The following is a 12284-nucleotide window of genomic DNA, read 5'->3' on the forward strand; positions in this document are numbered from 1 at the left end:
TTAAATCTGCAAAATAACACATTTATTATGCCAAAATTACATGTATTGAGGGGATCAAAATATGTTCTCATGGAGGGAAAACAGAAAATACAAGTTCTAGAAAAGTAACTCTTTTATATATAAAGTACAGGAAGTAGCTAAGAAAATTTAGAAATAAAATACACTATAGTTCATCATGTTGATATACATTGTATTCCTTGGAAGAAATGAAGCCATCACCATCATGATCATTCTTCTTAAAAATATCTTCTAAAACTGCATTCTGATATGACTGGTCACGAGGCTTCTCATCTTTTTCAAATTCCCTTTTCAGGTAATTATTTATCTAGAGGGCCAAAATATGTCTTTAATAAAAAAGTACCACAGTAAATATCCAGTAACTTTAAGGAAATGTTTACATAAGGAAACTGAAATCTACTTACAATAAGTGATAAAAAATTGTTAAAAGCTATTTGAGGTTTTATTTTTTAACCTTTAAAGCAATTTTCTGAAAAGAAACATCTTCAAATTAGCTTCCCCTGAGGTTACAGATGTTAGTTGTACATACTCAAAGATTAACATCAGAATTGAATTTTGTTGAAACTTAAGTGTTTTCTAGTAATCTACACTGTCCACATTATGAAAGGAAAATCATCCTTAAGGATTTCTATTAGTGAATAAAATCCAAATTGGCATTTTTATAATCTCTAAAATTAATATATTCTATTATCAATAAAACTCACCCATAATTTTTGAAATAAAATTTAATTTTCTTAATTTTTCTACGTTTCTATAACTCTCCTTCAAATCCATACATATGACAATCTCTATATAATAATGTCAAATAAAGAACAGATATTCTTTTTTTTCTATGTTTATTTTGAGAGAGAGAGAGAGAGAGAGAGAGCACGTGAGCAGGGGAGGGGCAGAGAGAGAGGGAGAGAGAATATCCCAAGCAGGCTCCACACTGACAGCACGGAGGTGACATGGGGTTCGATCTCATGAACCATGAGATCATGACCTGAGCCGAAATCAACAGTTGAACACTTAACTGACTGAGCCACCCAGGTGCCCCTGAAGAAAAGGTATTCTTAAGTATTCTTTCTCTGTATAATATGACATTTCTACTAGCCACATGTGACTACTAAGCACTTGAAATGTGGCTAGATCAAATTGAGATATGCTACTACTATAAGGGTAAAATACACAACAAATTTTGAAGACAACAAAAAATATCTCACTGATTATTTTTGATTTCATGTTGAAGTGGAAATATTTTAGATATACTGAGTTAGACAAAACATACTATTAAAATTAATTTCACCTGTTTATTTTTGTTTTTTAAGATGTGGCTACTAAAAGTGTTTAAATTATGTACATGACTTGTGGCACACAGGTGGCTCAGTCGGTTAAGCATACCACTCTTAATCTCGGTTCAGGTCATGATCTCACAGTTCATGGGATCTAGCCCCACGTTGGGTTGTGCACTAACGGTGTGGAGCCTGCTTGGGATTCTCTCTCTTCCTCTCTCACTGTCTCCCTGCCCACCTCCCCCCACCCCAAGCTGTCTTTCAAAATAAACTCAGAAAAAATAAATTATATATGTGACTCAATTGTATTTCCACTGGCAAGTGCTAATTTATATAATAACTATAGAAAGCAGTGTGTAATAATCTGGAGATAATGTCCAGCAAGGCTGGGCACTTTAAAAAAAAATTTAATGTTTATTTTTGAGACAGAGACAGAGCATGAGCAAGGGAGGGGCAGAGACAGAGGGAGACACAGAATCCTTAGCAGGCTACAGGCTCTAAGCTGTCAGCACAGAGCCCGATGAGGGGCTTGAACTCATGAACCATGAGATCATGACCTGAGCTGAAGTCAGGCATTTAACCCACTGAGCCACCCAGGCATCCCAAGGCTGGGCATTTTAGAGGAAAGACTATTTTTGAAAGCTAAAGTTAAACTCTGAGAGGTATTTAGCAGTACAGATCCCCACTCAATCCATCATGAGTAGACTTTATTTTAGAATGATCAATGGATCTTAATGAAGTATATATAAACTGTTCTCAAATGGGACTTAAGTCCTATTGAGGGAGATACATTTTTATTCCAGTTGAGCCTCAGCAATCCTATGAAGGTGAAAAGAATTTTAAAGAACCTCAAATCTTCCTCAGTTTCTAAGTAAATATACTGACCCTCAAAATGTACTTTTCTAGTACACTGTAGTGGAGAGGTACAAAATGGCAGTGGGTAAGAACATAACCTTAATGTAGTGTATTCCCCTTCTCTCCCACCTTATACTAAGGAAATAATTGACACAATCTGATGATGAAGGGAGGAAGTTTCTTTTAGTTCATATTTCAAATCCTGGTTTTGTCATATACTGGTTGTGTGGTCTTGAACAGATAACGTCTTTGAACCTCAATTCTGTCATCTGTAGAAGGAGGGAAACAGTACCTTTATGGTAGGATTGATGTAAGGATTAGAGTAATATTTATAGATGTCAATAAAAGATAGCTATTGTTATTCAAGCATGTGAAAATCACTCTGACCATCTAGTGATAATGCAGGCGATACCTGAGAGACATCTGGGCAGATGGTAGCTAAGCAGGTCACTGTTTTTGGACTTTCTCTACTTTTATTTTCCCGAAAAAACTAAAGATCTCATAAGGTCTCCTGAGGGAGTGTTCATACCGCAGAACATGCCTTTTTGGGTGCAGTTGATAATGAATGGTCTGTGTGCATAGGCTGAGCTCTTGGGTCCCATGTGAATTCATCTGCTGCTGTTCACTCTACAAGTCATATGGAGTCAACGCAAAGCACATACTGGGATGAATTTTCCAGCCCTCTAATTGTCCTCCTTCTTCAGGAATGGGGTATGTTCACATTCACATATTCCTCTTCCACTGGTGAGCAGCAAAGGACCTTTAGGAAAAGGTCCTTGCTAATACCCTGGAGGAGGAAGTAGCATCAGGGTGGGGGAAGGACTAGGGATGGAGAGGAAAAAAAAAAAAAACCCGAGAAAGGGGGCTTACTTGTCTCCTGAAATCAATGACTCAGGTACCTTTTATCACTTAGGTGGTAGAGCCATGCCTGTTAAACTGTTTTCAAACAAGAGGGCAGAAAATTGGGTTACTCAATTTAAGGCAAAAGGGTATAGTCAGTGAGACTAGGTAAGGCACCAGTCTTCAAGAGTACAAACACTAGCCCTGAAACATCTGTGCTGGAAATTCCCTGAAAGAGGCAGGTTAGGCCATGGTTAAGAGCACAGAAGTAGAGCCAGACTGCTGAGCTGCAATCTGAAGTCACTTACAGTGGCGTGACCTTAGCCAGTTCCTCAACATCATTTCCCCCTTCTCTAAATAGAGATAATGACAGGTGTCTACCTCATAAGTTGTCATAAAGATGATGCTTGCTAGCCCTTTTCAGAATTTCATGTAATCCCCACAATCCTGTGAGGTAGAAATTATTTGCCCTGTTCCAAATTCCTATGGTGGTGCTTGAATGAGATTTGTTCCTGTAGTCTAGAAACTGGGGATGCCCTGTAGAAATTAGCTTGGTATTTTAATGACCCTCTGGCAGGGAGAAAGGCAGCTGAACAGGATGACTCAGTTACAAGTTTTATACTCAAAAAGCACATTTTCTTCTTGGAGCTTAGATTTTTTAGTAACCAGCTCTATTTTGTTTCAAAGTTTATTTATTTTGAGAGAGAGAGAGCAGGGGAGGGACAGAGAGAAAGGGAGAGAGAGAATCCCAAGTAGGCTCCTCTCTGACAGCACGGAGCCCCATGTGGTGCTCAAACCCAGGAACTGTGAGATCGTGACCTGAGCTGAAATCAAAAGTTGGACGCTTAACCAACTGAGCAACCCAGTGGCCCCTTAGTAATCAGCTCTATTAAAAGCAATGTAATCAGCCCATGCTTGGTAGAGCTAGAAAATAACAGCTGTAACATGGATGTCTTTAAATTGTGATTGAAAAAACGAGACTGTACACGTGGAACTTAGTTTGAATTACCTCAGTTTTAGAGAGTTGCCTATCATTGTCCATGTCTATCTGTTTAAATGTTTCAATGCTTCGTGGTCCTTTGGTCACAGCATAAAGTTCAATCTCAAAAATCAATGTTGCATCAGGTGGAATCTTGCCTTCTGCTAAAGGTATAATTTTTAACAGTTTAACTGATGAAGATAAAGTTCACATATTTATTCACAAGTAGCCATTATAACATCATGATTATATTATTTCATATTTATAAAAACTACCTACTTGGCTTACTTTTAAGGAGGTATTTTCCATGTTTTTAAACCAAATCAGTTCTAAGGACCTCATGGGCCCTTATTTCCTGGTTAAATTAAAATATAGATTGTGTAATTTTTATTAATTTACCCCATCATTATACAGGAGGGAGCTGGTGCAGAGAAGAAATAAATGGGCAGAAAAATTTCAAAGTGTAAATCAGTAATCTTTTAAAAAATGATATTGTATAGTTATTTGAAAGCATAAATAAAACATTTTTCCATAGACTTATCTTTCCACCCCTTTACAGACATCAAAACATAAGTGCAATGACAGAATAATCCAGTAACAATTTTATGAAACAATTTCTAATCATAATAAAGAATTTTAAGTATTAAGTTAAGTAGTCCTCTTTAATAAAGTTAACCTATTAACTGATATCACAGATGATTTTAACAACCTATGGGCTATTTCAGATGACTGTTTCATAAAAATAACCTACTGAAATGACTTGCTAAGAGGCAGCAGTTAGCTTGTGTCACCAGGATATTCCAGAGTCTACCAGGGTCTCATCCATTATAGGCAGTCAAATATTTGTTGAATGAATGATCCCTCTGGTTTATTTTTAAAATGGCTATTTGTTCTTTGAAGGAAATAGTGATTTCTTTAATGAAACAGTGAAGAATTCTTGCTAAAGTATTTATATAACCCAAAGAGAAAAGAACTTGAAAGTTATAGCCGAAAGAAGTGAATCAGTCATCTTCAAAGCCAAGACAGAAAAATCTACCTCTGCATCATCACGTGACTAATGAAGTCCCACGTAATATATCACATACCTGACATTAGAGTAAAAGAGCTACAGATTAATTCCATGATCAGTTTTACAAAATCCATTCCTATTCTGTCCAGTTACAATCTCCTTATGACAGGAAAATAACTAATCATAATAATTAAAGATAACCTCAAACACAAATTCAACTTAAGAAAAAATATTGCACGTACATATGAAGTTTCTGAATAGCTCTGCTGTAAAAGCAGAAAATATTGCCAATTAGGTTTTCTCTTACAAAGAAATTAGAGCAGAAAGAAAATGAAAAAGGTAAGTTTGCTATAGAATGACTTGTATTTAGAGAAGCAAATCAAAGACACAGGAGTTAATGTAAAGAATCTATACATACCACATGTACTGTTAATTAAAGTACTAAAAAGTCACATGCATTTCAAGACATGCAAGGGTGCTCTGTGACATGAAGCAAGGATACCGTGCAGAGGGAAGCCTTCTTCAAGTACTACCTAAAATAAAGTTATAGCTGGTGTTAGTAACATAAGTAACTTATGCAAGTAACTTAAAAATGAGTAATAACTTATTTTAAAAAGCTTATTTGATCAAGAAGTTGTTTGTTAAGCAGTTACTTACATCTTCACTACATCTTTTAAGTACTCTAATCCTACATATCAGGCAGGTAACCAGCAGTTAAGTATGCTCCAAAGAACATACTTTTGTTGGGCCTCAGTTTCCTTATGTGTAAAACAAGAGTGTTGGTGGTGTTACTAATGAGATTCATCATTTTTATGTGTATTGGAGAAACCTCAAATTAAATATGAACTAACTTCTTCAAAGTTAAACTTGTGTATCTCTACAGCAGGGGTCTGGTTTATTCATAGCTTAGGCAGCCAGGGTAGTCATTCATAGTTAAGCATAAATTAGTTTCAGAAAAGGAAACCTAAGTGGTCATTTGCTGAGGGGTAAGGGGGCTCAGTAGGATGGATGAGCACCTATTGATGAGGATGTGGTTAAAATGAGATTAAAGAGTCTGAAAGGCATACTCTGCCTATATCATTTTGCCTCGAATTGGCCTTGACCTATGACAATAATTGTGGACAAGTATTGCATTCAATTTATCTCCAATTTTTTTTTCTCTCCCTCTCCCAGATTCCTCTATGACTAAAAACAGGATATATAAATTGTGGTTCCATGGGAGCTATTTTGATGGGACCAAATGATTGGCCAAAAGCATCGAAAATGAAGTTGGAGTTACATGGAACTGTCTCTAGGAGTTTTAAGTCTGGGTCGGCCTTGCACCACTGACATGTTTCTAGTCCACTTTGGTGCAGTGATCCCCTGCTCTTACTGGAAAGAGGTGAGGGAATTACTACTATTAATGAGGTAACCAAACAGCCTCAAAGAGGTTGTGCCATTTCAATGAAATATTTGGGAGTAATGACAGTATCTCATCGTAGAAAACTAATCTTTAATGACTTTCATTATATACTAAGTATTTTAAGTAGGTGGGGTTAGCAAGTGTTCTAAATAGCCTGAGGAAGGAATGATTCTGTCTTCCTAGTCTTTACACAGCAACAGGGAGCAAGGACCTAACTGAGAATGCAAAGTAAAAACTGCCTCTGCCAAGCTGACCATTTTCCCCTTTTAAAAACTGTCCCTCTTTATTTAGCTCCACCTTTAATTTTAGTAATTTAAAAGATTTTCAATTTTTGAAAAATTGATACATATGCATGGTAAAAGATTTAAATAGTACAACATACTACAGGGTAAGAAGGAATCTCGTCACCCTTGACCCTCAGGTTTCCTTCTCAGGAACACTTAATGTCGTCAGATGACTGTGTATCCTTCCACATATAATCTGTGTAGATACATGATGCATATGTGAAAACGCCCCCCTCACACGTAAGCTCTTTGAGGATAGGAAATTGTTTCTTCTATGTATGTTGCCTTATGCTCAGTGCCTAGAACTGGCCCTGGCAGTTGATGCTCAAGAAATACTTGTTGCATGAATACGTTCTATCCCATTTTATTTTTAACATACTAATACATATGGCTCTACTGCATTCTTTTTACTGGCTGCATCATAATCCATTGTATAGATATGCCATAATTTAACTAAAATAATTCCTTATTAATGGATACTCAGGTAGTTTCCAGTCTTTTGCTACCGAATAAAAGTCTGTATGAATGGTTTTTTATATATACCTTTGTGTACATTTCTATAAATGGAGCTATTGGGTCAGAGGATATGTGCTTTTAAATTTTGATAGAAATTGCTAGCAAGGTCACATCATTTATATTCCCAGCAATAAGGCATGAGACTGCTGGTGTTTCCATACCTGTGCCAACTTTTATGCCTTTGATAATCTGATGAGTGAAAATGGTGAATCACTTTGTTTTAATTTCCCTTTAATTATTTATGAAACTAAGTACTGTCATAGATTTACAGGTTATTTGTATTTTTTTGTTAGTGGGCTGCTTGTTTATGAACCTATCCATTTCTAGGGCTAGGTCATTTTTATTATTCGTTAGTAAGAGTCTTCATAATAGTTGCAAACATTTTCCCCATTTACCAGCTCTTCCCAGGTTCTCAGGTCTAATTGTGAGATTTCAAATAAGATATTGAAGCAAGCAGTTCATTTCTTCTACATTTCAAGGCTTCACCTGAATTTGGGTACCAGTGACTGACAGTTGTTATATTCAGATGTTCTTTTTTTCTATGTTCTAGTACTGTCCTTTTACTCTAAAATCATATGTTTCAGTTTCCTGAGTTTTATAAATTTGACTTTGGTACTGCTTACCAAAGGCATATACTATAGACATTTATGTAATAATAAAATAACATATACTAAAATACATAAAAATGACAAAGGCAGAGCCTATAGAATATACAGGATCATTATGAGTACTGCCATTATGTGAGGGAAAGAACTCGCCAGAGATCTGTCTCCCAACAATGTCTTATTTTCATTCTATGTAAAAAGTGGGGACCAAGCTGGTCTGGACTAGATACAGCTAAAGTTTATTGGACCCAACAGTTCTGTAAATATTTCCTCTGTGATGTTTTATTTGTTTGTTTTAGTGATTCAAAAGTTTTTAATTGTGGGATATACATGTAACAAATAGTTACCACTGTCACCATTTTAGGTTCAGTACAGTTAAATACATTCACATTGCTGTGCAACCCAATCTCCAGAACTATTTCATCTTGCAAAGCTGAAACTTTACATCCATTAAACAACAACTCCCTATTCCACCCTCTTCTCAGCTCCTTCTTTGAATTTGACTATTCCATGTGCCTCATATAAGTGCAATCATACAATATTTGTTTTTGTGATTGGCTTAGTATAATGTACTCAAGGTTCATCCATGTTGTAGCATGTATCAGAATTTCCTACCTTTTTAAGGCTGAATAATATTCCACTGCATGTGTATATATGTTGTTTATCCATTCATCTGTCAATGGATATGGGTTATTTCCACTTTTTGGCTATTGTGAATGGTGCTGCTATGAACATGAGTATACAAATATCTCTTCTAGACCTTGCTTTCAATTCTTTTGGATATATATACCCAAAGCTATGATTTACTTATTTTTTAGCTATGATTTATTTTTAAATATAACTTAAAGATATAAATATTAAAATACTTTACCATAACCTTCCTTTCCATATGCAAATGAAGGGGGTATAATCACTTTTCGCTTCTCTCCAGGGCACATATCCATCATCGCAATGTCTAGGCCTTTTATGACTTGCCCAACACCAAGAACAAACCATTTGGGGTGGCCTTCATTTTGTGTGCGGCTATAGTAAAAAAAAAAAAACAACACTTAGGTAAACTGATTCTAAGATCAGTGAAATCAAACTTTAAAATACATCTGGACATTTAGTTATAATTTAAAATAGGAGTCCTCTCTGACTCTTTTCCCACATTAACACTCATTCTGAACCCCCTGGTGGAGTGTTTGGCTCAAACTTCTTTCATAATAGCCAGAAAGAAGTATGATTTGCCCAAAGCTAGTCATTAGGAACCATCTCATCTTTTTTATTGCCATCTTTGCAGAAATGATTCAACAGTTACTTTTTTAATGGGTCTCTGGCCACTAACTAGCTGCATGGCTTGTCCAAATAACTCATTTAAACTTTCTGAGTTTGTTCTAAAAATGACGGTACAGGTTTAGCCTCAAAAAGTCATTTGAACAAAAATTAAAATTTGTATCTTTACTTATTAAATTTATCTATTTTCTTCTAATATTTATTTTATTTTTGAGAGAGAGATATACAGAGTGTGAGCAGAGGAAGGCCAGAGAGACGGAGACACAGAATCTGAAGCAGGCTCCAGGTTCTGAGCTATCAGCACAGAGCCTGACACGGGGCTTGAACTCAGGAACTGCCAGATCATGACTTGAGCCCAGGTTGGATGCTTAACCAATTGAGCCACCCAGGCGCCCCAATCTATTTTCTTCTAAGTACTAAGAACTTTCTCCAACCCTATCTTCATAGGATAATAGCACAGATGAAGAAAAGCCATTCTCCTTCTGAGTAATAAATGATCAATTAAATCAGAGTAGGCAGTGGTGAGATGAGGGAGGAGGTGGGAGAACACAGGGCCCAGAAGACACCAGGGAAGGTTATTGTTGTGGTTTTTTAATACAGTTGCAAAGTGGCCCTCAGCCTGTAAGTGTCGTGCCTCTGAAGGCCAGTTAAAATCACTTAAACTACCCTACCTAATACTCTGTAAGGAGACTCCAACATACGGAGAAAAAAAAAAAAAAAGTGAACATCCTTACAGACAGCTCCATAACTGACTTCTACAGATCCCAGGGGTGGGGGCGGGGGTCGGTGTCTGGAGGTAGTGTATTTCCGATAATCTCTTGGGCCAACATCATCAATTTAAAAAGTAATAGTTCAATAGGGAACTAAGGCATATCAGTAGGAATCCCCCACCCCCACCCCCGTCCCCCCGGCCCCAGGAATACAAGGCTCAAACCTTACTGTTACAAGAACAAACCAATCAACCAACCACTTAGGCTTCTGGTTGGTAGAGAGGGAGGCTAGTTTTCATGTATCAACTGGATGCGGGAGTAGTTCACAGCATTTCCTACCTGCAGTAGAATTTCGAACCGTCTTTAGCCAAGTAGCCGTCGTAATGGGCATTTAGCAGGTCTCCCTTCTTGCTTGTCTTGGAACAGTTTTCTGGACGATGCACAACTTCTATTTTCACTTCCTCTGTGCTCTCCTCTTCCTTTTGTCCCTGAGCCCCCCAAATGCCCCATACATAAAAGAAAACGATTAACCTGAATAAAAACTGCATGATTCCTGAAATTGGCCCCAGATGACAACTGCGTTCCTTCACGCGTGTCACTTGCTTCCAGAGGCAAAGGCAGCCCAGTTCCGACTCGTGGCAGGCATTGTTCTACGTCACAAAGGGCCGGGGGCGGGGCGGCCGATGGCTCCGCCCCCTCCGGGTTGCGCGCTTAGCCTCAGAATTTTCTTCCGTCCGGCGAGGTCCTGTCCCTCTGGTACTCGGCGCTTTAGATGGCTGTCATCAGTCGTTGAAGCAGTACTGAGCACTTGCACCGCTTCTCGTTAAATATGCACATTTTACAGCCGGTTTCCTCAGAGTTCTGTAGTAATGCTCGCATTTCCTAAAATGAAACCGGCAAAAGAAATAAACAGCCTAGGAGTGGGATGTTGTAGCTAGAGAATACGGATGTCATTTTTGGGAGTAAAAGGTTTCTCCTCAGACCCCTAGGGAACAGCGGGCATCTGGCGAGGCAGTCTGCTTCTGCGGTGTCCTTGAAAGCACCTTCTCGGGGTGGAGTCATGCCTTAAGAGGTTCCAGGCTAAGCCTCATACAATCTGACCGCCACCTGGTCGCGAGTCAAGAAAGGTCCCGCTGCTCCTCGCCCCTTTAGATGAGTTTCCCAGGAGTCAACTCCCGCGGTTTGGGCGGGGCTGCTAGTTGGCGCTTCTTTCCCCCACCGCTCGGGGGCCGCCGTTCATGTGAGGGCTCTGGGGAGTTGAGGAAAACTCTTGATGGTGACCCTTTTCTTACCATCCACGGTACACAGATGAGAAAATGAAGTAATTTTAGTATTCGGCTTTTCCCCCAAAAACCTAATACGCAGCAGGGATTTGTCCAAGTCTGACACAAAACCACCCTTCATCCCACCCCCAAACATTTTAGGATGAAAACTTTCAAACATACAGAAATACTGAATTTTATTACCTCATCGCCGCGGCCTTCCAACCACCACTTGGAGTCTATCGTTAACATGTAACTATATTCGATTTATTATCCACCCATCCATCCATCCATCCATCCATCCATCCATCCAACAACTCACCTTATTTCCAAGGGAATACCCAAAGACTTTTTACCCAAATCAGAAAAGCTTCAGCACAGGCCTGGATTCGGTTCGGGAAAGAGAGGTGTTACTCTATTTGGTGATGCTAAGCAAAACTGCAGCACTGAGCTTGCTTTGCTTAAAGATCCAGCATTTAGTAAACCTGATTATTGTCATTAGGTAAGATGATCATTTCCAAACAGGATTTTTTTAAAATCATAAAAGCTAGGGGAAAGCCCTTATTTCTAGAATAAAATAAATTCCAAAGTTCGGTTCCATGTTTTATATTCTAAATGAAGTAGTGGCTAAGGTTAATTGTCAGCGTGGTGACAGTTCCCCTTGGGGCCCCTCGCGGTTCCTTGCCGGAGGATTTTCAGCGCCACACTGCCTAACTAGGAGATAGTTTCTTGGGCCCCCTGAATGTGAGGAGGGTACGAGGGAAAGATAAACGGGTAATCTTTTATTCTCCTGAAACACCACCACCGGAAGGACCTGAGGAAAACCCGAGAGGCCTACGAGACGTAGGGACTTGTGCTCCTGCAGCGAGTCCTCGGGTCGGCCGGGGGCTGCGCGCGCCGCGGAGTCCGCCTGCCGGGCTTAGGAGGCTTTAGCCCCGGGGCACGGTCGGTCCGAGCCTCCCCGGGGATTGGGGTGGGGGGGGAGAGAATGTGGGGAGCCCCGGGACCGCCGGCCGAAGGCCAGAGGAAGAATGAGGCGGAGTCAGGTGCCCAGGCTGGGAGGCCAAGGGTGCGCCGCGCCCGCCGGCCCCCTCACGCAGCCTCCGGCACCGCGGCTGGGCTGCAGGCCGCGCCCGCTCTTCCAGCCCCGCCGCCGGGGAGGGGTTTCTTGGGACGAGCCGGCCCCTTTCATCCAGGAAGTGAAAGCGACGTCGGGGTCAATGAAAACAAACGGGGAGCCCGGGGGGAAGGAAGGCGG

The 12284-nt window shown here is 39.6% G+C and overlaps 1 protein-coding gene across 4 annotated transcripts; it reads right to left on the reverse strand.

The window, feature by feature from the left end:
* FKBP7 (FKBP prolyl isomerase 7) lies at nucleotides 1-12147 on the reverse strand. 4 transcript variants are annotated; one of them, XM_025912449.2, is made up of 5 exons: nucleotides 11349-12147; nucleotides 10104-10646; nucleotides 8651-8802; nucleotides 3994-4127; nucleotides 1-325 (listed from the first exon to the last, which is right to left on the reverse strand). In XM_025912449.2, exons 2-5 carry the CDS (start codon nucleotides 10310-10312, stop codon nucleotides 164-166), a joined length of 657 nt encoding a protein of 218 aa, XP_025768234.1. In that variant the 5' UTR covers nucleotides 10313-10646; nucleotides 11349-12147; the 3' UTR covers nucleotides 1-163. The 4 variants fall into 4 exon arrangements, with proteins under 4 accessions (XP_025768234.1, XP_086575124.1, XP_086575125.1 ...); XM_086718998.1 differs by having other exon boundaries at nucleotides 10104-11051; XM_086718999.1 differs by lacking the exon at nucleotides 11349-12147 and having other exon boundaries at nucleotides 3994-4124; nucleotides 10104-11291.
* Nucleotides 12148-12284: the final 137 nt, after the last annotated feature.

Source organism: Puma concolor, chromosome C1 (assembly GCF_028749965.1).
Source record: "Puma concolor isolate L17-30 chromosome C1, mPumCon1.1.hap2, whole genome shotgun sequence".
NCBI lineage: Eukaryota > Metazoa > Chordata > Mammalia > Carnivora > Felidae > Puma > Puma concolor.

What these genes read in the sequence shown, in the direction of transcription:
- FKBP7 (XM_025912449.2), bottom strand. Translation starts at nt 10,312, where the DNA reads ATGCAGTTTTTATTCAGGTTAATCGTTTTCTTTTATGTATGGGGCATT. An exon ending in GGTTCGAAATTCTACTGCAG is followed by an intron (nt 8,803 to 10,103) that starts GTAGGAAATGCT and finishes TTTTTACTATAG; the next exon opens with CCGCACACAAAATGAAGGCC. An exon ending in ATATGGAAAGGAAGGTTATG is followed by an intron (nt 4,128 to 8,650) that starts GTAAAGTATTTT and finishes TTATACCTTTAG; the next exon opens with CAGAAGGCAAGATTCCACCT.